General features: G+C 44.7%; 1 protein-coding gene across 14 annotated transcripts in view; it reads left to right on the forward strand.

Moving 5' to 3' along the window:
• ARHGAP32 (Rho GTPase activating protein 32) overlaps nucleotides 1-26,988 on the forward strand; it is a 271,432-nt gene that overhangs the window by 187,193 nt on the left and 57,251 nt on the right. For 13 of the 14 annotated variants that reach the window (XM_056544167.1, XM_056544165.1, XM_056544166.1 and 10 more), the window contains one exon: nucleotides 26,588-26,674. In XM_056544167.1, coding sequence (XP_056400142.1) covers nucleotides 26,588-26,674 — 87 coding nt within the window. Of the gene's footprint in view, nucleotides 1-17,660; nucleotides 18,071-26,587; nucleotides 26,675-26,988 lie in introns of those variants that run through there. The other variant, XM_056544172.1, reaches the window with a different exon arrangement.

Genomic DNA, 26,988 nt, shown 5'->3' on the forward strand with positions numbered 1-26,988 from the left:
ACTGGTTTATTCTACACCATCTCCCCTTCCCCGTACACTGTATACTGGTTTATTCTACACCATCTCCCCTCCCCCGTACACACTGTATACTGGTTTATTAATCTATAATATCTCCCCTCCCCCGTACACTGTATACTGGTTTATTCTACACCATCTCCCCTCCCCCGTACACTGTATACTGGTTTATTAATCTACAATATCTCCCCTCCCCCGTACACTGTATACTGGTTTATTAATCTATAATATCTCCCCTCCCCCGTACACACTGTATACTGGTTTATTCTACACTATCTCCCCTCCCCCGTACACACTGTATACTGGTTTATTCTACACTATCTCCCCTCCCCCGTACACTGTATACTGGTTTATTCTACACCATCTCCCCTCCCCCGTACACTGTATACTGGTTTATTCTACACTATCTCCCCTCCCCCGTACACACTGTATACTGGTTTATTCTACACCATCTCCCCTCCCCCGTACACTGTATACTGGTTTATTCTACACCATCTCCCCTCCCCCGTACACACTGTATACTGGTTTATTCTACACCATCTCCCCTCCCCCGTACACACTGTATACTGGTTTATTCTACACCATCTCCCCTCCCCCGTACACTGTATACTGGTTTATTCTACACCATCTCCCCTCCCCCGTACACACTGTATACTGGTTTATTCTACACCATCTCCCCTCCCCCGTACACACTGTATACTGGTTTATTCTACACCATCTCCCCTCCCCCGTACACTGTATACTGGTTTATTCTACACCATCTCCCCTCCCCCGTACACTGTATACTGGTTTATTAATCTATAATATCTCCCCTCCCCCGTACACACTGTATACTGGTTTATTAATCTATAATATCTCCCCTCCCCCGTACACACTGTATACTGGTTTATTAATCTATAATATTTCCCCTCCCCCGTACACTGTATACTGGTTTATTAATCCATAATATCTCCCCTCCCCCGTACACTGTATACTGGTTTATTCTACACCATCTCCCCTCCCCCGTACACTGTATACTGGTTTATTAATCTATAATATCTCCCCTCCCCCGTACACTGTATACTGGTTTATTAATCTATAATATCTCCCCTCCCCGTACACTGTATACTGGTTTATTAATCTACAATATCTCCCCTCCCCCGTACACTGTATACTGGTTTATTAATCTATAATATCTCCCCTCCCCCATAGACTGTATACTGGTTTATTCTACACCATCTCCCCTCCCCCGTACACACTGTATACTGGTTTATTAATCTATAATATCTCCCCTCCCCCGTACACTGTATACTGGTTTATTAATCTATAATATCTCCCCTCCCCCGTAGACTGTATACTGGTTTATTCTACACCATCTCCCCTCCCCCGTACACACTGTATACTGGTTTATTAATCTATAATATCTCCCCTCCCCCGTACACTGTATACTGGTTTATTCTACACCATCTCCCCTCCCCCGTACACTGTATACTGGTTTATTAATCTACAATATCTCCCCTCCCCCGTACACTGTATACTGGTTTATTCTACACCATCTCCCCTCCCCCGTACACACTGTATACTGGTTTATTCTACACCATCTCCCCTCCCCCGTACACACTATATACTGGTTTATTAATCTATAATATCTCCCCTCCCCTGTACACTGTATACTGGTTTATTAATCTATAATATCTCCCCTCCCCCGTACACACTGTATACTGGTTTATTAATCTACAATATCTCCCCTCCCCCGTACACACTGTATACTGGTTTATTAATCTATAATATCTCCCCTCCCCTGTACACACTGTATACTGGTTTATTAATCTATAATATCTCCCCTCCCCCGTACACACTATATACTGGTTTATTAATCTATAATATCTCCCCTCCCCCGTACACTGTATACTGGTTTATTAATCTATAATATCTCCCTTCCCCCGTACACACTGTATACTGGTTTATTAATCTATAATATCTCCCCTCCCCTGTACACTGTATACTGGTTTATTAATCTACACTATCTCCCATCCCCCGTACACTGTATACTGGTTTATTAGTCAATAATATCTCCCCTCCCCCGTACACTGTATACTGGTTTATTAATCTATAATATCTCCCCTCCCCCGTACACTGTATACTGGTTTATTAATCTATAATATCTCCCCTCCCCCGTACACTGTATACTGGTTTATTAATCTATAATATCTCCCCTCCCCCGTACACACTGTATACTGGTTTATTAATCTATAATATCTCCCTTCCCCCGTACACACTATATACTGGTTTATTAATCTATAATATCTCCCCTCCCCCGTACACACTGTATACTGGTTTATTAATCTATAATATCTCCTCTCCCCCGTACACACTGTATACTGGTTTATTAATCTATAATATCTCCCTTCCCCCGTACACACTATATACTGGTTTATTAATCTATAATATCTCCCCTCCCCCGTACACTGTATACTGGTTTATTAGTCAATAATATCTCCCCTCCCCCGTACACTGTATACTGGTTTATTAATCTATAATATCTCCCCTCCCCTGTACACTGTATACTGGTTTATTCTACACCATCTCCCCTCCCCCATGCACTGTATACTGGTTTATTAATCTATAATATCTCCCCTCCCCCGTACACACTGTATACTGGTTTATTAATCTATAATATCTCCCCTCCCCCGTACACACTGTATACTGGTTTATTAATCTATAATATCTCCCCTCCCCCGTACACTGTATACTGGTTTATTAGTCTATAATATCTCCCCTCCCCCGTACACTGTATACTGGTTTATTAATCTATAATATCTCCCCTCCCCCGTACACACTGTATACTGGTTTATTAATCTATAATATCTCCCCTCCCCCGTACACACTGTATACTGGTTTATTAATCTATAATATCTCCCCTCCCCCGTACACACTGTATACTGGTTTATTAATCTATAATATCTCCCCTCCCCCGTACACACTGTATACTGGTTTATTAATCTATAATATCTCCCCTCCCCCGTACACTGTATACTGGTTTATTCTACACCATCTCCCCTCCCCCGTACACACTGTATACTGGTTTATTAATCTATAATATCTCCCCTCCCCCGTACACTGTGTACTGGTTTATTAATCTATAATATCTCCCCTCCCCCGTACACACTGTATACTGGTTTATTAATCTAGAATATCTCCCCTCCCCCGTACACACTGTATACTGGTTTATTAATCTATAATATTTCCCCTCCCCCGTACACTGTATACTGGTTTATTAATCTATAATATCTCCCCTCCCCCGTACACTGTATACTGGTTTATTAGTCTATAATATCTCCCCTCCCCCGTACACTGTATACTGGTTTAGTAATCTATAATATCTCCCCTCCCCCGTACACTGTATACTGGTTTATTAATCTATAATATCTCCCCTCCCCCGTACACTGTATACTGGTTTATTAATCTATAATATCTCCCCTCCCCCGTACACACTGTATACTGGTTTATTAATCTATAATATCTCCCCTCCCCCGTACACTGTATACTGGTTTATTAATCTATAATATCTCCCCTCCCCCGTACACTGTATACTGGTTTATTAATCTATAATATCTCCCCTCCCCCGTACACTGTGTACTGGTTTATTAATCTATAATATCTCCCCTCCCCCGTACACACTGTATACTGGTTTATTAATCTAGAATATCTCCCCTCCCCCGTACACACTGTATACTGGTTTATTAATCTATAATATTTCCCCTCCCCCGTACACTGTATACTGGTTTATTAATCCATAATATCTCCCCTCCCCCGTACACTGTATACTGGTTTATTCTACACCATCTCCCCTCCCCCGTACACTGTATACTGGTTTATTAATCTATAATATCTCCCCTCCCCCGTACACACTGTATACTGGTTTATTAATCTATAATATCTCCCCTCCCCCGTACACACTGTATACTGGTTTATTAATCCATAATATCTCCCCTCCCCCGTACACTGTATACTGGTTTATTCTACACCATCTCCCCTCCCCCGTACACTGTATACTGGTTTATTAATCTATAATATCTCCCCTCCCCCGTACACTGTGTACTGGTTTATTAATCTATAATATCTCCCCTCCCCGTACACTGTATACTGGTTTATTAATCTATAATATCTCCCCTCCCCCGTACACACTGTATACTGGTTTATTAATCTATAATATCTCCCCTCCCCCGTACACTGTATACTGGTTTATTAATCTACAATATCTCCCCTCCCCGTACACTGTATACTGGTTTATTAATCTATAATATCTCCCCTCCCCCGTACACACTGTATACTGGTTTATTCTACACCATCTCCCCTCCCCGTACACACTGTATACTGGTTTATTAATCTATAATATCTCCCCTCCCCCGTACACTGTATACTGGTTTATTAATCTATAATATCTCCCCTCCCCCGTACACACTATATACTGGTTTATTAATCTATAATATCTCCCCTCCCCCGTACACACTATATACTGGTTTATTAATCTACAATATCTCCCCTCCCCCGTACACACTGTATACTGGTTTATTAATCTACAATATCTCCCCTCCCCCGTACACACTGTATACTGGTTTATTCTACACCATCTCCCCTCCCCCGTACACTGTATACTGGTTTATTCTACACCATCTCCCCTCCCCCGTACACACTGTATACTGGTTTATTCTACACCATCTCCCCTCCCCCGTACACACTGTATACTGGTTTATTCTACACCATCTCCCCTCCCCCGTACACTGTATACTGGTTTATTCTACACCATCTCCCCTCCCCCGTACACACTGTATACTGGTTTATTCTACACCATCTCCCCTCCCCCGTACACACTGTATACTGGTTTATTCTACACCATCTCCCCTCCCCCGTACACTGTATACTGGTTTATTCTACACCATCTCCCCTCCCCCGTACACTGTATACTGGTTTATTAATCTATAATATCTCCCCTCCCCCGTACACACTGTATACTGGTTTATTAATCTATAATATTTCCCCTCCCCCGTACACTGTATACTGGTTTATTAATCCATAATATCTCCCCTCCCCCGTACACTGTATACTGGTTTATTCTACACCATCTCCCCTCCCCTGTACACTGTATACTGGTTTATTAATCTATAATATCTCCCCTCCCCTGTACACTGTATACTGGTTTATTAATCTATAATATCTCCCCTCCCCCGTACACACTGTATACTGGTTTATTAATCTATAATATCTCCCCTCCCCCGTACACTGTATACTGGTTTATTAATCTATAATATCTCCCCTCCCCCGTAGACTGTATACTGGTTTATTCTACACCATCTCCCCTCCCCCGTACACACTGTATACTGGTTTATTAATCTATAATATCTCCCCTCCCCCGTACACACTGTATACTGGTTTATTCTACACCATCTCCCCTCCCCCGTACACACTGTATACTGGTTTATTCTACACCATCTCCCCTCCCCCGTACACACTGTATACTGGTTTATTAATCTATAATATCTCCCCTCCCCCGTACACTGTATACTGGTTTATTCTACACCATCTCCCCTCCCCCGTACACTGTATACTGGTTTATTAATCTACAATATCTCCCCTCCCCCGTACACACTGTATACTGGTTTATTCTACACCATCTCCCCTCCCCCGTACACACTGTATACTGGTTTATTCTACACCATCTCCCCTCCCCCGTACACACTGTATACTGGTTTATTCTACACTATCTCCCCTCCCCCGTACACTGTATACTGGTTTATTCTACACCATCTCCCCTCCCCCGTACACTGTATACTGGTTTATTAATCTACAATATCTCCCCTCCCCCGTACACACTGTATACTGGTTTATTAATCTACAATATCTCCCCTCCCCCGTACACACTGTATACTGGTTTATTCTACACCATCTCCCCTCCCCCGTACACTGTATACTGGTTTATTCTACACCATCTCCCCTCCCCCGTACACACTGTATACTGGTTTATTCTACACCATCTCCCCTCCCCGTACACACTGTATACTGGTTTATTCTACACCATCTCCCCTCCCCCGTACACTGTATACTGGTTTATTCTACACCATCTCCCCTCCCCCGTACACACTGTATACTGGTTTATTCTACACCATCTCCCCTCCCCCGTACACACTGTATACTGGTTTATTCTACACCATCTCCCCTCCCCCGTACACACTGTATACTGGTTTATTCTACACCATCTCCCCTCCCCCGTACACACTGTATACTGGTTTATTCTACACCATCTCCCCTCCCCCGTACACACTGTATACTGGTTTATTCTACACCATCTCCCCTCCCCCGTACACTGTATACTGGTTTATTCTACACCATCTCCCCTCCCCCGTACACACTGTATACTGGTTTATTCTACACTATCTCCCCTCCCCCGTACACACTGTATATTGGTTTATTCTACACCATCTCCCCTCCCCCGTACACACTGTATACTGGTTTATTCTACACCATCTCCCCTCCCCCGTACACACTGTATACTGGTTTATTCTACACCATCTCCCCTCCCCCGTACACACTGTATACTGGTTTATTCTACACTATCTCCCCTCCCCCGTACACACTGTATATTGGTTTATTCTACACCATCTCCCCTCCCCGTACACACTGTATACTGGTTTATTCTACACCATCTCCCCTCCCCCGTACACTGTATACTGGTTTATTCTACACCATCTCCCCTCCCCCGTACACACTGTATACTGGTTTATTCTACACCATCTCCCCTCCCCCGTACACACTGTATACTGGTTTATTCTACACCATCTCCCCTCCCCCGTACACACTGTATACTGGTTTATTCTACACCATCTCCCCTCCCCCGTACACACTGTATACTGGTTTATTCTACACTATCTCCCCTCCCCCGTACACACTGTATACTGGTTTATTCTACACCATCTCCCCTCCCCCGTACACACTGTATACTGGTTTATTCTACACCATCTCCCCTCCCCCGTACACTGTATACTGGTTTATTCTACACAATCTCCCCTCCCCCGTACACACTGTATACTGGTTTATTCTACACCATCTCCCCTCCCCCGTACACACTGTATACTGGTTTATTCTACACCATCTCCCCTCCCCCGTACACTGTATACTGGTTTATTCTACACCATCTCCCCTCCCCCGTACACACTGTATACTGGTTTATTCTACACCATCTCCCCTCCCCCGTACACACTGTATACTGGTTTATTCTACACCATCTCCCCTCCCCCGTACACTGTATACTGGTTTATTCTACACCATCTCCTCTCCCCGTACACACTGTATACTGGTTTATTCTACACCATCTCCCCTCCCCCGTACACACTGTATACTGGTTTATTCTACACCATCTCCCCTCCCCCGTACACACTGTATACTGGTTTATTCTACACCATCTCCCCTCCCCCGTACACTGTATACTGGTTTATTCTACACAATCTCCCCTCCCCCGTACACACTGTATACTGGTTTATTCTACACCATCTCCCCTCCCCGTACACACTGTATACTGGTTTATTCTACACCATCTCCCCTCCCCCGTACACACTGTATACTGGTTTATTCTACACCATCTCCCCTCCCCCGTACACACTGTATACTGGTTTATTCTACACCATCTCCCCTCCCCCGTACACACTGTATACTGGTTTATTGTACACCATCTCCTCTCCCCCGTACACACTGTATACTGGTTTATTCTACACCATCTCCCCTCCCCGTACACACTGTATACTGGTTTATTCTACACCATCTCCCCTCCCCCGTACACACTGCATACTGGTTTATTCTACACCATCTCCCCTCCCCGTACACACTGTATACTGGTTTATTCTACACCATCTCCCCTCCCCCGTACACTGTATACTGGTTTATTCTACACCATCTCCCCTCCCCGTACACACTGTATACTGGTTTATTCTACACAATCTCCCCTCCCCCGTACACACTGTATACTGGTTTATTCTACACCATCTCCCCTCCCCCGTACACACTGTATACTGGTTTATTCTACACCATCTCCCCTCCCCGTACACTGTATACTGGTTTATTCTACACAATCTCCCCTCCCCCGTACACACTGTATGGCGGTTTAGTAGTGTAGAGCAGCTGACCTGCTTGTGCTCCATCCTTCTCCTCTCAGCTGTGCGGACCCCCTCCTCCCCTCCCCCGGCCTCCTGTGCTCGGAGTAATTTGAGCTGATCTGTGGATGCGCATGAAATACTTTTACATCTCAGCATTTTACAGTCTCAGTGCCATGTGGAATTATTGGTGATACCGGGACTGTAACCATTTCATGTCACTAGAGCCAACGCCAGAATAACACAAGTATCAATATTGTTCCCCTTTGTAGAGATCCGCACTTCATCCTGGTCTCTACACCAGTGGTTCTTAACCTTGTTGGAGGTCCTGAACCCCATCAGTTTCATATGCGCATTCACCCAACCCCTCAAAATTGGAAAAATAAAAATGTGATTTTTTTCAAATTCAAAACATAGGAGGTATATATTTAAGTATATATATTTATACATAGGTGCACAAAATGAACAAAACCTTTAAGACACATGAGGCGCAGGCAGTGTTCCCCCACACGTTAGGCGCAGGCAGGGTTCCCCCACACGTTAGGCGCAGGCAGTGTTCCCCCACACATTAGGCGCAGGCAGGGTTCCCCCACACATTAGGCGCAGGCAGGGTTCCCCCACACATTAGGCGCAGGCAGGGTTCCACCACACATTAGGCGCAGGCAGGGTTCCCCCACACGTTAGGCGCAGGCAGGGTTCCCCCACACGTTAGGCGCAGGCAGGGTTCCCCCACACGTTAGGCGCAGGCAGTGTTCCCCCACACGTTAGGCGCAGGCAGGGTTCCCCCACACATTAGGCGCAGGCAGGGTTCCCCCACACATTAGGCGCAGGCAGTGTTCCCCCACACATTAGGCGCAGGCAGTGTTCCCCCACACGTTAGGCGCAGGCAGTGTTCCCCCACACGTTAGGCGCAGGCAGTGTTCCCCTACACGTTAGGCGCAGGCAGTGTTCCCCTACACGTTAGGCGCAGGCAGGGTTCCCCCACACGTTAGGCGCAGGCAGGGTTCCCCCACACGTTAGGCGCAGGCAGGGTTCCCCCACACGTTAGGCGCAGGCAGGGTTCCCCCACACGTTAGGCGCAGGCAGGGTTCCCCCACACTTTAGGCGCAGGCAGGGTTCCCCCACACGTTAGGCGCAGGCAGGGTTCCCCCACACGTTAGGCGCAGGCAGGGTTCCCCCACACGTTAGGCGCAGGCAGGGTTCCCCCACAGACATACAGCCTCCAGCCATATACAGTGTATGCCTGGAGGCTGTATGCCTGTGTACTGCCCACTTCAGCGCTCCGGCTATAGCAGTAAGTCCCGGGACCGGTGGTCGGAGCACTGAAGATGACGTGCCGCTGGTCATTTACCAAGCTGGCCAGTGCACGTATTCCTCATTCTCGATCCTCCGGTTCTCGGCGCCTTCGTTTCTATGGGCGCACGCACAGGACGTCAGTGACGTCCCGGCGTGCGCTATCTCCCGGCGGCCCCTGCGTTTTTAAATTTAACACGGGGCCGCAGGGAGTTAATAGTGATGGGGAGAATTGCCCCTTCGCTACAGGATGGGCAAACACCGGCTCCGCTCGGGGCCCCAAGCAATTACTTGGTTTGCCTGTCCTGTTGCGACGGGCCTGGAGTCGGGTGTGTGTCTTGACCTCTGCCGAACCCGCCAGACTGAGTCACCGAACTCCTGGGGTTAAGAACCACTGCTATATACTCCAATATATTCCACTGTCAATAAGAACGGTCAGAGGACCAAGTGCTGTGTTTTACGGCAGAGCTGTATGTTTATGAGGCATGGAGACGTCCCCTTTATAACCAGCACCTTGAATGTGTTACAGGTAATGGTGTCCTCTGGACTGGACTGAAATGGTGGCTCAGGGGGCCTGCTTTGTGCAGGACAGGTTTATTAGGGTCCACACCAGTGTTTACCAACCAGAGTGCCTCCAGATGTTGCAAAACGACAACTCCCAGCATGCCTGGACAGCCTTTGGCTGTCCAGGCATGCTGGGAGTTGTAGTTTTGCAACACCTGGAGGCACCCTGGTTAGGAAACGCTGGTCCACACTAGTTATGAGCGGTAGGGGCCATATTCGATTCAATGATATTTTGCGAATATATGGACTAATATTCGTTTGCAAAATTTGCATATTCACTATTTGTTTTTGTTTTCCATGCGAAAATTCCTTATAAAATTTGCATAGTGCGCATGCGCAATTATATCTTTCACCTAAAAGAAGGGGGAGGGATCAGTGTCCAGTCTGGAAGTGCCAATATTTGCATAAAAATTCACATAAAAAAAAAATATATATTCCTCATTACAAATATATATCACTGTATTCTAAACATTCGCGAAATCGAGATGTGCCGATATTCACTGTAAAAAAAAATTAGCATTTTGAATATTCGCGCTCATTGCTAGTCCACACTATGGCCTCTCTCCCAGCTCCAGTTTCACATCTGTGCAAGAGAAACTTGTGATTAGAGATGAGCGAACTTACAGTAAATTCGATTCGTCACGAACTTCTCAGCTCGGCAGTTGATGACTTATCCTGCGTAAATTAGTTGAGCTTTCCGGTGCTCCGGTGGGCTGGAAAAGGTGGATACATTCCTAGGAAAGAGTCTCCTATGACTGTATCCACCTTTTCCAGCCCACGGGAGCACCTGAAAGCTGAACTGATTTATGCAGGAAAAGTTATAAACTGCCGAGCCGAGAAGTTCGTGACGAATCGAATTTACTGTAAGTTCGCTCATCTCTACTTGTGATCTTAGCGTTGCACCACGTAGTAAAACGGGGGAAGTTGGTTACAATAGATTCAATTGTCTTCTCTTATATCCTCAGTGAAGATTCTTGCAGAGGTCAAATGTTTTAAGAAGTTCTGTTACGTTTTATTAGTTATGAAAAGTGAAATGACAAGAAACATGAGCACAAGCTACTGGACAAACATCAACTGTATCGCCAAAAAAGCATTCATGGATCAAAGTAAAAAACCTCAGAGAAGGTGTTGTGTCTGCCCGTTCATCCCTTTGCCGGGGGTACAAGTTTAAAACCGAATATTCTACCGTACATTCACCCAGCAGTTCCATCAGATTTCCAGCCGGTAAGGCTGGGTTCACACCACGTTTTTCAAATACGGTTACCGTATACGGTTTCCCACTAAAAAACGTATGTCAAAATCCGTATGACTCCAAATTAAAACGTATTCGGTTTTTCCCCGTATACTGTTCCAAAACGTATGTACGGTTCTATCCGTTTGCATCCGTTTTCGCCAACAGTTTTGCTATTTTGTTGGAATTAGTTTTCCAGCAATTTAATAAAGTTACTATTGTTCTATTGAAATTCCAAAGGATGTGGGAGTGGGATGTCTGGGATGAATTCTAGAAAGATCTGCGCATGTGTCAACTCCAAAAACGGATTTGAAAAACCGTGTGCAACCGTATTTGGAAATTCTGTGTACGGTTCTCATAGACAACAATGTTAAAAGAACCGCATACGGTTCGCATACGGTTTTCCAACCAGAGGCAAAAACGTGGTCAACAGCGTTTTTGCCTACGTTTGAAAAATCGGCAAAACCGTATCTGAGGCAAAACGGATGCAACCGTACACAACATTTGGAATACGGTTTACAATGCATTCTCTATGCATACGGTTTCGGATACGTTTTTTTTTTTGGCTGAAAACCGTATACGGTTACCGTATTTGAAAAACGTGGTGTGAACTGAGCCTAAGATGTCAGACTCTGCAAAATAAGAGCAAAAGGATCTCCACGAATATCCACGCCCATCAGCTAAACCTTGCAGCGGCAGGAAAAAGCGATGACCATTTTGGAGAATTATAAAGCGAGATCCTCGTCGTTTAGGGTCAATGGAACCAATAGCAATAATCATTTACCAGTCATTGTCACCTTTTCCTATGCCCAGAGACGATGCGGAAATAATTCCACAGCAATCTGAAAATAAGTGACGCATCAGAGCGACTTTATCTCGACAAACTGAGCATGGGCAGAAAATAATGCTCAACATTTCAATCAACGATAGGCCGTTACGAGGAGCACGTGTCCGCGGTGTAAATCATGGAATCACCAGCGTTTGTGCAGTGATGTGGTTACTGACTGACACTGATGATTCCACAATTTACACTGTGAAACATGTTCTTAATAAAGGTGCGTTCACATAGGGCTGGGCGGTATGGCCAAATATGTGTATCGCGGTATTTTTGTAACTTATGGCGGTTCCGTGGTATATAACGGTATTCGGGTATATAACGGTAATTTTTTTTAATTATTAGCACAGCGCTGCGCCGTCCCCATCAGGGTACTACTAATGTCACCCGCAAGCGCTGCTCTCCTCGACCTCCTGTTTGTTGCGGCTGCCGGCGCTGACACTCTAAACTGTTCTTACGCTCTTACGCTCTTCCTGGGGACGTGAACGTCGGACAGCCGTCAGCCTATCACCGGCCGCCAGCTTCTTACATGACAGTGGGCTCAACCTATCCTATCACCGGCCGAGGCGGAACATCGCTGCAGCCGGTGATAGGCTGACTAAAAAGAATCCTGGCACTCCAATTTCTTTTGCAAGAAGTGTTTCTTTATTCACACAAAGTGTACATCTTAACGCAGATCTTAACGCAGCACACGTTCCGGCTACAACAGCCTTTTTCAACTGCATATAGGTGATCGGCTGACGGCTGTCCGACATTCACCTCCCCAGGAAGAGCGTAAGGCCAATGTGGGAACATGCGTTAAAGTTTAATTTTGTTTACCTTTTGCAACCCGGGCATAGGGATACAGTAAAGAGCAGTTGTCTTCAACCTGCGGACCTCCAGATGTTGCAAAACTACAACTCCCAGCATGCCCGGACAGCCAACGGCTGTCCGGGCATGCTGGGAGTTGTAGCTTTGCAACATCTGGAGGTTGAAGACCACTGATAGAGCGTCAGTGCCGGCGGCCGCAACAAACAGGAGGACCAGGAGGGCAGCGCTTGCGGGTGACATGTGAGCAGTACCCCGATGGGGATAGCGCAGCGGTGGGCTAATAATTAATTGGGGGGCGGGGGGGGGGAGAGAGGGGCAGAAAAGCGATCGCGGGTCACATATAATTAGTTCCCCCGATGGGGACAGCGCAGTGCTGGGCTGACAATTCATTCATTCCCAAGGGGGAGGGGCTAAACCGGTATTGCGGTATGGGTTAAAATACATATCGTGCAGCACAAAAATTTCAGTATTCGGTATGAACCGGTATACCGCCCAGCCCTACGTTCACACTGCGGAATGCCGAGCGCGCAGTGAACAGTACCATCAGTGTGAATGGGTATTCCGCAAGACCCGTTCACACTGCGGAATTTCAGCAGCCGCTGAAATTGTTCAGTGCAGAGAAAGAACATGTTCATTCTCGGCACGGAATTCCGAGAGTACTGCATAGCTGTCAATGGTAAAGGCGCAGTGCACCGAGGTCCTACCGCCGAAGTATTTTTGAAGAATTCCGCGAGCAGAGATTCCGCAGTGTGAACGTACCCTAAAGGTATACTGCAGCAACATTGAACGTTATGTTTTAACTATGTTTAATTTGTTGGGAAAAAGCCGATTTTAGCCTTCGGTGTAGCGCCTACTACAGTACAGTTTAGTTATTGTACAAATTCATAGAAAATTCAGGGTCTCTGAATGTTGGCTGTCTCTGAAGTGTTAGTGGAAATACTGCATCGTACTGGAGGTAAAGTAATCTCATTCTACTCCAGAGAACAAAACCACCAGAACTGAGATGGCAGGAAGAGTGGAAAATACAGTGCGGGGAGCTGCTGTGGGGCTGAGTCACCGACTGGTCTTCCAGTAGTCCTCATGTGCCAGACCATACTCACATTACACACTCGGCCACTCCTGGGCATCACTTGACTGGTTGGGGACAATGCGGTTGTTCAATTTGACTTTTTGCTCCGAATACAGTTATATGCTTATTAACTGAACCCCTGGGCTGCAGCCCGGGGTAAAACACCCTTATTGATATACCCCTAAAAATGTACATTTATTAATGTGCCAATAAAACCGTAAACCCAGCAACCAAGTTAAAACCGATTCCAAGTGGGACAGTAAAGTCTGTATGTTACAGGAGTTATACATTCCAAATGAGAATAACAGGTACTGCAGATACCTAGTGTCCCACTGGATATCGTTTTAAAATGTAAACATTATATTGCCAGCCTCTATGTTGTGCCAGCCTCTATGTTGTGCCAGCCTCTATGTTGTGCCAGCCTCTATGTTGTGCCAGCCTCTATGTTTCGCCGTTACAACTGCATTCTCAATGGGCAAATAGTGGCAATGGCTAAATACAGTTATACTTATTGCAGAATACTATACTATACTTTTTATCTTTACTACTTTCCAAATTTTAATATACTTAGCGATTCCAACAAGATCTGGTGCACCATAAAGTAAGTCATTTATAACCACCTGACTTTTGTTTGTAGCAATGAGTTAATAAGTGTTTGATGGACGGGATGTGAGCAGACTCAATGGTATAGACAAATGTAGAGACAGGTGTGCTAAGCACCGCTAGTACTGCGGATCCAATATGTCTCCTTGTATGTAGCTGCTAGTAGCGTACCTGTGCACGATCACTGTAACAAGCATACTGTGGTGTACGGTAAAGCACATAGCGCTGCATAAACATATCCAAAAGATAGAAGATGCACTCACCCCATCATGAAGCACAAGCTTGGTTAATTACAGTGAATAACACAAGATCATCGCAGCCGGTGAAGGGAGAAGGTACAGGACGAAGCAGACGTCTGGAGGGGTGACATCAGTTTCACCCGCGCATGCGGGCTTCTGACGAAGCCCGCATGCGCGGGTGAAACAGCTGTCACATCTTCAGACATCTTCAGCCTCCTTTACCCGCTCCTTTCACCGGCTGCGATGATCTTGTGTTATTCACTGTAATTAACCAAGCTTGTGCTTCATGATGGGGTGAGTGCATCTTCTATCTTTTGGATATAGACTCAATGGTATGATTTCAATGATAGAGGCAGAAAGATGTGGTCTTGGTGAAGCCGGCCAGCTGGAAGAAAAGTAAAGGTAAAGATCTGTATATGAACAAGACCCTGGTAACAAAGCGAAGACCTTGAGAATGGGGTTAAGGGACAGCAGCACAACCTCGGGGGCCCTCTTCATATATTGTTAGATTGTAGTTCTCAAAGAGCCTAAATAACATTTTCATATGTAAAGGCATTTCAGTCAAATTAGTTTTCTTTTTATAAACTTTCCCAGTGTTTGGAGTACTGATAGAAACAAGTGTCCAAGGCAGCATGCTTTCTGTCTGCAAAATAGCGAGAGACAACATAATGGGGTTCCATAGAGTAATTCAGAAGAAATAAATAAGAACTCACCACTCACCATATTAAGCTGATCCAGTCAGAATAGCATCGAATACAATCACAGGCCAGATCCTGTGACTATGTAGAACAAAAAGATGTTTCCAAATGCATAACTTTTTCTATATGGGGTTCCAAAGCCTGGGCCCATGCTGTAGTTGTAATGTCGCCACTGAGGCTCAAGAGCTGATATCCCCATGCAGCCTGAAGTAGAACACTGCTTCTACTACAACCTCAAGTACAGTACAAATATTGGGGGAGTACAGTAGAAATATTGGGGGAGATTTATCAAAAGATTTAGACTGTTTTTGCCCGTCTAAAATTGTCGCACAGAAAGTCGCAGTCTAAATACGTGCAACTTTTTGGAATCAAAGTGGAAAACCACACCACAGCTGATCCAACTTTATGTAATGTCCTTAAAACAAGTCAAAATGAGGCTCAGTAGTGTGCGTGCCCTCCCTGTGCCCGTATGACCTCCCTACAACGCCTGGGCATGCTCCTGATGAGATGGAGGATGGTCTCCTGAGGGATGTCCTCCCAGACCTGGACTAAAGCATCCGCCAACTCCTGGACTGTCTGTGGTGCAACGTGGCGTTGGTGGAAGGAGCAAGACATGACGTCCCAGATGTGCTCAATCGGATTCAGGTCTGGGGAACGGACGGGCCAGTCCATAGCATCAATGCCTTCCTCTTGCAGGAACTGCTGACACACTCCAGCCACATGAGGTCTAGCATTGTCTTGCATTAGGAGGAACCCAGGGCCAACCGCACCAGCATATGTTCTCACAAGGGGTCTGAGGATCTCATCTCCGTACCTAATGGCAGTCTGGCAAGCACATGGAGGGCTGTGTGGCCCCCCCAAAGAAATGCCACCCCACACCATTACTGACCCACCGCCAAACCGGTCATGCTGGAGGATGTTGCAGGCAGCAGAACATTCTCCACGGTGTCTCCAGACTCTGTCACGTCTGGCACATATGCTCAGTGTGAACCTGCTTTCATCTGTGAAGTGCACAGGGCAACAGTCGCGAATTTGCCAATCTTGGTGTTATCTGGCAAATGCCAAACGTCCTGCACGGTGTTGGTCTGTAAGCACAAGCCCCACCTGTGGACGTCCGGCCCTCATACCACCCTCATGGAGTCTGTTTCTGACCGTTTGAGTGGACACATGCACATTTGTGGCCTGCTGGAGGTAATTTTGCAGGGCTCTGGCAGTGCTCCTCCTTGCACAAAGGCAGAGGTAACGGTCCTGCTGCTGGGTTGTTGCCCTCCTACCGCCTGTCTCCTGGTAGGTCCTCCATGCTCTGGACACTATGCTGACAGACACAGCAAACCTTCTTGCCACAGCTCGCATTGATGTGATATCTTGGATTCTTCTCATGCTACCACTAGAGTAAAAGCACCGCCAGCATTCAAAAGTGACCAAAACATCAGCCAGGAAGCATGAGAAGTGGTCTGTTTTTACCACCTCTAGAACCACTTCTTTATTGGGGGGTTGTCTTGCTAATTGCCAATCATTTCCACCTGTTGTCTGTTCCATTTGCACAACTGCATGTGAAATGTATTGTCAATCAGTGTTCTTCCTGAGTGGACAGTGTGATTTCACAGAAGTGTCATTGACTTGGACTTACATTGTGTTGTTTATGTGTTCCCTTTATTTTTTGAGCAGTGTAGATTGGTCTATATTGATCCAGAAAATAGACAACTTTGATAATCCCCCCATTGTGTTGTGATGCTCCTGCCACGGAAACTCGAGTGTCTGCAGGGTTTAATTCTAAATTATCCATAGAAATGCTCCTGGGATCGGCAGACAGGGTCATCTGTGTGACCTTCACGTGTGCTCATGTGAACTTAAATGTGTATTGATGTGTGCATGTAGTGTTTTTTTTTTTACACCAACAACAAGAAATCGCTGTGCAGCTCGTGTGGATGTGGATAATGGAGCCTGTATTCTCTCATTTGTTGGTGTGGAGGAAGCATAAAGCCTGGAGCTCAGTGTAAACCAATCTGTGATCCGGTTCAGTAATCGTCTCCAGCGACCATGAGCTCATAGAAGAAGACTTTCCTTAATAACAATGAAAATGTAATCTGCTATTGGGAAATGCTCTGAAGCCTCACTGGGAAAATGGCTTCTTGATGGTCAGTGGATGGTCGGATCTGCTGTGTTTTGTGCCGTCTATCCTGCATCCTAACGTTATGGAGTGGAGAAGCATCCTCACTATCGCCTCCCATTATCCCTCCCTCCCTGCTTCTCAGCTCCTGAGAGTGTCCTCTGGGACCCCTGCAGCCAGCTACAGAGTGAGTGAGGAGAAGAGAAAAGGGATCGCTGCTGATTCTCTATAGTACAAATTGAGCATGAAATTGCCAGTGTGCAAGCAGCAGACAGGACACAGGAGGTACAAAGCCCGGAGCTGCCATCCATTTGTATGGAAGGGCTAACACAACGGGAGGTTCTGTTACGTGACTTTCATTGGGTTGCTGCTTCCTCCAATGTCTTTTGCAACCGGGACTTGGAAATGACAGAGTGTAGACCTGGGGCCTGCACAAGGTACCCCCCGTCTTCATGCAGGGAGTAGCGCTCCATGTCAGAGGTAAGTGATCTTCCTCTCTTTGTCTTATTCTGCAAATTATAGAAACAGTCATCTCCTTCTAGACAGGATCCCAGCAAACAAAGGATCCATCGCCAGGGCTACAGCAGCAGATCGACCCTGGCAAGATGCATCCATCAGGCACGCTACCTACTCGGATTTGTGTATGTGAAGGACTATATGTAGAAAGGTGTCCCCGAATCATCAGGAGATTGTTCAGATCTACAGATATCATGTTTGGATATAGGAGCAAATGTGAAAGCAGATGTGTTTAATTATTTCGGTTTCCCCAGAGAATTGCGTGGAATGTGAGAGAATGCAGTCATTTCTGTGTAGCCTCACAAGGGTTAAAACAATTTAGTCATCATTTCCTGTGCTTCAGACTGGAAGTTTTAACCAAGTGCTGCCATATGGATCTCAGGATCCTGTACCATCATACCGGAGCCTTTTAACTCCTCCCATGATGCATCATCTCCAAGTTATGTCACACTATGATTCTCATAGGTGTTTACATTTTTTTTGTATCCATTGAATCCACTGATTGTCCTATATGATAAGGGTTCATGGAACTTGTCTTCTGTAATTCTACCCGTCCATCAATAAAGCATTCACATGTAAGTTTGGGGTATTCATGTATGTGTCTGATGAGGCTTGTGTTGTGCTTTATGCAGTGGCTGTAGCGTATTTGTGCAGGATCTTGGCCTTGGTGGTGAATTATAAAGTATGTGATGGGGGGTCATCTTGTGTGTCTGGCCCATTGATCCCCCCAGGAATGCTTCTATCAGGAGCAGTGGCCTTGCACCTTGCTCCAGGGCCCAGGCAGGGAATCTTTCCTTGTTTAAAGGCCCTAAGACATCTTATCCCCTATCCAAAGGATAGGGGATAAGATGTCTGACTGTGGGGGTCCCGCCACTGGGGACCCCCGCAATCTTGCATTCAGCACCCACCTCTGGGAGCTGCATGCGGCGCTGCCAGCTCAGAATCTGCCATGTGGCGACCACAGGGCTGGAGTATCGTGACGTCACGACTCCGCCCCCGACGGCCGTCACGCCCCCTCCCATAGACTTGCATAGGGGGGGTGGGGCGTGACGTCACAATACTCCGGCCCCGTGGTCGTCACATGGCAGATTCTGAGCTGGCAGCGCGGCGTTCAGCTCCCTGAGGTGGGTGCTAAATGCAAGATTGTGGGGGTCCCCAGTGGCAGACCCCCGCGGTCAGACATCTTGTCCCCTATCCTTAGGATAGGGGATAAGAGGTCGTAGGGCCTGAGTACCCCTTTAAGGCTCTGACTTAATCAGCTTTGCCCCAGCTAATACCACAGCGAAGAAACAAATCAAGAGAGGAGCAGTGAACATGGTCAGAGGATTGGGCCCAAGACCATTATACGGTTCTGTCTTCTGCATGTACAGCAGCCTGGAGTTAGATCTGTCACCTTTACCTCTTGGATAGAGAAGTAAACAATGCTGTAAATGTAGAACAAGGTTTTCTGTGCATCTCATTATGCTGTGTGTTGTCGGCTCCCAGTTTATCCGAGCTCCACTCCTTGACTATACTGACTGGTTAGGTAAAGCCAGAGCAAGACTTCACTGTCACAAGTCTGGAACCTGCTCCTGCCACATCAGATGCTTCAGAACATCACAGGTTAATTCTGTCACACTGGGATTTCTGGAGGCAGCTCCGTACTACTGAGGACAAACTTGATCTTCTTAATCCACTTACGCACCTGTCCTGTCACACAGCACTGAGACTCCTAAGTTCCCAGCACCATGTTACTCCTTTGCCTCATCTTTTTTGTTTTTAATGTTTTTGTCATTTTTATTTTGTCAGTGGCCTGAAATGGAAGGTGAAATGTATATCCTGGTGGCATTATGTGTAGTCTTAGGTGACCAGCGACATGGCGTCATGTCTGAACAAATGAACCTGTAGAACTGTGAGGCTTAGGTGGAAGCCCAAGGGCCCGATGCATTTCTCATGTCCACGTGTCAGGCTCCTCCATGGTTTGTGAGAATCTTGCACCGATTATAGGACAGCCGAGTTGTAAGGTGCTGAACTCTGGTGCTGGGTTATCAAGCTCCTTATAGTGAAGGTCACTCATCTGAACCTCTTACTACTGAAAAGTCATGCAAATACTGTATGCTGCAAAATATGGGGCGGAAAATATGTCCTGTAGTGGATGCATTCCACCATTGTATAAACATTACTGAATATGGGTTATTTTACCCATTTAATAAACTATCCATATCAGGTTAACATAGACTGTGATACAGTGAGGTTGTACGTGACCCAGTATATCTGCCATAGTATTTGGATATTTCAGTTCAGGTTCTTGTTCAGGAGAGATGAGCCCCTTCAGTGTCATGTGATGAGTCCTTGTTTTCTAAGAGACGACTTTTGATAGAAAGTGGCATCAGGGACATAAAAATTTGAGAGATGGAGAATTACTTATCAGAGGGGTAAAGACTGAGCTGAGCAGTGGGGTAAGAACATCTGATCTGTGAAAGTGTACCCCTGTCTCCCAGCTGAGGTGGCTCTAGATTTTGTGAATCCTTATAGAACATAAGGATCTCGCTGACACTCATAATTAAGATATGCCCCAAGTAGTTAGGTAGAAGCCCTCAGTGGATAGGTAGAGAACCTTTACATGCTCGATAGGAGCTTTTAGTAGTTAGGTAGGTATGGAAACTCCTAATAGGTAGATGCCCCCCTTAAGTAGTCTCCCCCAATAAGTCCCCTCTAAAAGAATATTATAAAATTCCCACTCGCCTGCAGAGTACTGAAGATGATGGTTGGGTTGTAGTATGGAGGCCTTGTGATGAGCGCTTCAGTCCCGCCTTTGCTGTAGAGTGACACACTGCCCTAACCGCTGGTGTGATGATCTGGGAAGCCATATTACAGTCGTCACCCCTAGTAGTGATACGAGGGACACCAACCGCTCAACGATATGCGTAAAATATCCTGCAGCCACATGTGTTGCCTCTCATGGCTTCCAGCTGCCCTTTCTCAGAAGGATAATGCTTGCCCAGCAAGGGTTTCCCAGCAATGGTGTTCTGCCAGACTGCCTGGTCACCAGATTCATTGCCAATTGAGCATTTACGGCTAGCCAGTTTCGGCAACCTACGATTGTACTGTATGTACAGGCCCAACTGAAATATCTGTGGGCAAATATGGTGGTGATGCCATATGGAACCTGTATACCTACCTCTATGCGGAACCACATCTTATCTTTTATCCAGGTTAGGGGCACCCAACAGGGTACCTCCTTTCAGTTGTACAATAAACGTATCTTTTCACTCTACTATTGTAATCACATATATCACCTTTACATTCACACACAATGTTTCATTTGATTCCAACAACTTCTCCTTCAATGAGTGTATATTAAAGGGGTACAATGGAAAAAAAAACACATTTTTTAAATCAACTGGTGCCAGAAAGTTAACAGATTTGTAAATTGCTTCTATTTAAAAATCCTTATCCTTTCAGTACTTATCATCTGCTGTATGCTCCACAGAAAGTTCTTTTCTTTTTGAATTTATTTTCTGTCTGACCACAGTGCTCTCTGCTGACACCTCTGTCCAAGCCAAGGACTGTCCAGAGGAGGAGCAAATCCACATAGCAAACCTATTCTGGACAGTCCCTGACATGGACAGAGGGGTCAGCAGAGAGCACTGTGGTCAGACAGAAAATAAATTTAATAAGAAAAGAACTTCCTGTTGAGCATACAGCAGCTGATAAGTACTGGAAGGATTAAGATTATTTTAAATAGAAGTAATTTTCAAATCTGTTAAACTTTCTGGCACCAATTGATTTAAAAAAAATTATAATAATTTCCACCAGAGTGCCCCCTTTTTTAAGCTTGCAATGCATTACAGTAGATTATAACAGTAGATGATGTCAGGGTCAGCCTTTTTTCCCCCCTTTATATCTCTATTACAATAATTATTACTTCATTTTATAATTACAACCAACATTACTATCAATATCTTCACACATTATTGAACAAAAAAAACCAAACCTTGACAATTCCAAATTTGGGTCCAATGCCCTGTCCAACCCTTATCAACCACATTCATACAAACTCTTAGTATTGATAGACCCCCCCATTTCATTCTCTTCTCTTTCCTTCCCTTTCCCTTAATTTATACCTGAGAGGAATGAGAGGAAAAAAAACTGCCTTTTATTTATTGGTGACAGATATACGAGGTGGTCACCAAAGGTCTCCAACTTGGGGCTCTCGAGCTGCTGCAAAACTAGAATTCATACAGGGAGTTGTAGTTCTGCAACAGCTGTGGGACCACAGGTTTGAGACCACTGATGATAACACTTCTCTTTTCTGTGAACTTTCTTTGTTTGTCCTTTAGCTAGAGCCCTGGGACTCTTTATAGCTGGGAGAGATGCCCCGTCATCACACCCGACTTGTTCTCTACTCCCCAGTGCTTCCATAGTGGAAGTTTGTCTTGGACATAAATCTCTGTGTTAATATTTTGCTTATTCTTCCGGCTCAGGACTCGTCCTTCTTGGCTGCGCTGTCTTATAGTTTCAGCAGCTGTGTGATTATGTTGTGTTGGGGTTTGGTCAGTTAATATGAACCATTCATTGGCCGTTCCCTGTGTGAGGTCTGGAGTAAGAATCGGAGGATTTGTCTATGTAACATCTGTCGCCTGCACGCAGCTCACTGTGGTCACTTTATTAGGGAGACATGTACATCCGTATCTGCCGAGGACAGCTTTTCCTACTATATATCAGCCATAGTGACTGTGATGTGATCATGGCTTCATACAAATGGGAGAGTTGGGGAGCCTCCATTGATCATATAATGCGGTTGTGTTGGATCCCCGCTCCATCAGGGATGACATCTGGTCCACAGCTGCATCCGAACAATTGTTACAGTCAAATAGCAACATTTGTTTCCGGAAAAAAACGGAAGGGAGCTCTTCATTATCTACAGTGCGTAAGGCCTTAGAGGTCCAAGTACTGGACCAGGTTCAGACTCTTTGTATAAACTACCATAGTTACCCCTGTAATGAAGGGGAAGGGGCTGCGATTAGTGGTTTGTAGGGTGATGCACATTGTTTGGGAGGCCTACGGTGACTCAGATTTTCCTCATACTTATTCATCATACAGCTCTGTTGCTCTACATATTGCCTGTGTTTGCTTCGTATTTAATATTCACAACCATAGTTCTGGAATATTCACCCCTTATTATTTCCTTCAGTCGGAGGAGACGTTATATAAGATGTGGATTCCTCATTAAGATCACAGCCGCCCTTCAGGACTCCTTGGACCTCCAGTAGCTGATGGCTGGAGGCACGTCTTTACTCCTCCACTGCACAGCATTAATGTCCTTGCAGCCAAAGGAACTGCATGCGATCCCAGGTCACCTCGTCTATAACAAGAATGTATAATATGAACAGCAAAATTCGGAAGGACTGTGTGGCCAGAAAGAACTTTAAATAGACAAAAGTATTATAGGAGTGATGCCTTAATCTGAAAACATAACTATAACCATTATAAACCATGGGGAGCAAGTTGTCCCCACGGTATACTGTCATTTCATGACCAAACCAAAGGAGGAGATTTTGTTGACTTGAATAAACAAACCTTAATCCAGTACAATGATAATCTGGTAATAATTTGGATATCACTGAAAAAAAGGCCACTGACAGACCAAGAAAACTGTTCCATCAGATTCTTAACTTCTCACCTTGTCTGATGCATTTTCTAGACACGAATATGCACACACAAGAACTCCCATACAGACATAAGCTATAGGCAATATACCAAATGTCGTCTGATGGTACTACTCTGGTTTAATAAACATTTATGTTCTGTTTTCAGGACACACTGCGATCACGCGGGCAGCTATTAACCCTTTTTAGATTGCCGCTGTCAAAGCGGACAGCGGCGTCTAAAGGGACATGTAAGTGTTTCCTGGTGGTCTAGTGGGGTGGATTGCCTCCCGGGATGGGGTGTGGAGAGCTTACCTCTGCATCATTGATATCCATGGCTCTATCATTGATAAAAGCGTAGCTGGGTCAGGCTTTATCAGTGGAGCACAGAGCACACAGATCAATGGAGTTCAATAGAATTGCATTGATCTCTAAGAGGAATCTAATGATTCCTCCTAAAAGTCCCATAAGGGGACTAATAAGGTGTAAAAAAAAAAAAAGTTGAATAAATGTTTAATAGACACACGTTAACCCCTTCCATATTAAAAGTTCAAATCACCCACTTTTCCTATAGAAAAAAACATGTAAACATAATAAAAATAAAATTATTTGGTATCACTGCATGCGTAACTGTCTGAACTTCTAAAATATAACATTATGTAAATGTAAAAAATTCCCAAACCCCAGAATTGCATTTTTTTTATATAACATCATATCCCAGAAAAGATTAAGTAAAAAGCAATAAAAAAAAATCCATCAATACCAAAATGGTACTAAGACAAATAATATTAGGACGCAAAAAATAAGCCATCATACTGTTTGGTATACGGAAAAATTAAAAAGTTACAGGGGTCACAAAATTGCAATTAAAAAAAATTCTAAAAAGTTTAGTAAAACGTGATGGAAACTATACAAATTTGATATTGCCGTAATCAGGCCGACCTAAAGTATCAAAATAACATGTAAGTTTGACCACAAGGTAAATGATGTAAAAAAAGAAAATTACCAAATTCACTAAATTATCTTTTTTTTTATTTTATTTCAATTTCACCTCACCAATATATATATATATTTTTTGTTTCTGAGCATATGTTATGGAAAAATTAAAGGTAATTACAAAGTACAATCTTTCCCACAAAAAACAAGCCCTCATATGGGTCTATAGATGGAAAAAGAAAAGAATTATGACTATTATAGGGCGAGGAGGAAAAAACTAGAGTGCAAAAACGAAAATTGGCCTGGACAAGTAGATTTCGTTTTAGTCCCGTGGACAAGTTTTATTTATTTCCACACCCCTGTATATACTGGTGTCACCTTCACTGTACATCTGTCTGTGATGATAAGGTGGAGACTGCTGGGAAATGATCTATATAGAATAGAAATTCTAGAAATTAGGCTTAGTGATCAGAATGGAAATTGCAAGATTTCGAAATTATTTTTTAAATATAAATAGTAAAATTTAAAATAAAATCAGAAATTCTTAAAAAAAATATGATTAACTTAAAAAAAAAGAGTTAAACAATAGGTCAAGAGAAGTTGTGCACTATTTCCTGTGCTCTGAAAACATACAAATATAATTTTGTAGGAAAGTGATAACTTATTTCTCCTATAGCAGTCTGGCAGGTAATCACTGATCATGGAGGCCCTGAGCCCCAGTCATGCACTGCTGTATAGTAATGGCTTCTACAATAGCTCTAGAGTGTGGATGAAGCCCCACCAGCTCCTACATTTACACACACTGCTTGTTGTAAAGAGATTCTGAACATATGAAATGTGACTGTTTTCCCTCGTTGACAATGTCAGGTCGGTCCGGAGATCTGTCTGTACTCGAGTGTGACATCACCTGCTTGTGGTTTCCTCCTCTACATATAGACCCTGGAACCATTTCTTAGGCTTGAAGTTCATTATTTACCTTATGAGGACTCCTTGACATTGAGTTCAAATTATGGTTGATATGCCTATGGTGTATCGTAGTATGGCCATAGTAAGTCAGTTTATATTCTGGAGGTCTGGCGACCACTGGTCTATACAGTGTATGACATAGAGGTGTCCACTCAATTATGACCACTTCTAGATAGCATTGCCTTGTATTGGGCTTCATGGTTCTGTGACCTCCTGCACATGATGCTAGCACTGTGGATGATCCTTACTGTCGGCCCCTCATGTGCTGTGTTTGTGGTCCAGGACATCACTTTGTGTCATGTTGTTTGACCTACTTGATGTGTAGGCGGCAGTAAGGGATGGGGTTAATGGAGCGCACAGGATGCGATCAGCCCATTGCTGCACGGCGGGGATGTCAAGTCCACTTCACTATGATGTTCTTACCAAGAGATAAATGGAGAATCAAGCGTTCATAGCACTTGAAATGTGACATGTTCTCCTCGGGGGCTTCTGCCAATGATAAACACAATGATCAGCTCACAACTGTGACAAGACTTATACATCAGGTGCTGGTCCTCCAGGTCCGGACTCCTAGTAGAGACCTGCGATACATTGTCTGTAACATAATATTTGCTCCATATTCATCCCAATATTGTCACATATTGGGGCCACAATACTGTTATAACACCAGTCTATGCTTGTCATTGGCCTTATCTTATATTTATACAAAAAATGTATCTAATCATTTTCACCGTCTTAACAATATTGCAAGATAATGAATGTCTGACCATTGATGAAGGTCTTTGATCCCACACACATGGACCTGCTGAAATAATGATCTATATGTGCAGGAAACAGCTAGTGTTTTGCATGTGTTCTTTATCTATATTGGTTCTTCTATCCACTGTTCATCTGTGCTGGATGTTTTGCTGTCCTAGTCTTATTGTTGTTTTTTCTCTGATCTTTTCAGCTCACATTGACAGAGGAGCAGAGTGAACAAAGCAGAAACGGCTGTGAATCTAAGGAGCTGGTCTTCCTTGTACAAGTCGCATGTCAGGTAATGGTGGACGGGTAGCAGAGCGCCTCCATTTACTCTATATCAGCTGCTAAGTTGTAGTATATTTGCCCCATTACTGTAAATGTCATCTGTTTATGCTCATTGATTGGAGACAGCAGGAGGCACAACTGAATAAAAGTTACTTTCTGAAACAGCCTGTTTATTCACAAGCGGATGAAGGTAGAGAAAAAAGCACCCTTGAAGTGGCGCTGCTGTGTCCAGTAAGAGATGGAGGCCAGACCAAAGATATTTCAAAACACACTACTGCCAGGGATCTTCGTATAGTTCCCGTAGTGCTGAGGGTCAGCTCGGAA

Source organism: Hyla sarda, chromosome 10 (assembly GCF_029499605.1).
Source record: "Hyla sarda isolate aHylSar1 chromosome 10, aHylSar1.hap1, whole genome shotgun sequence".
Lineage (NCBI taxonomy): Eukaryota > Metazoa > Chordata > Amphibia > Anura > Hylidae > Hyla > Hyla sarda.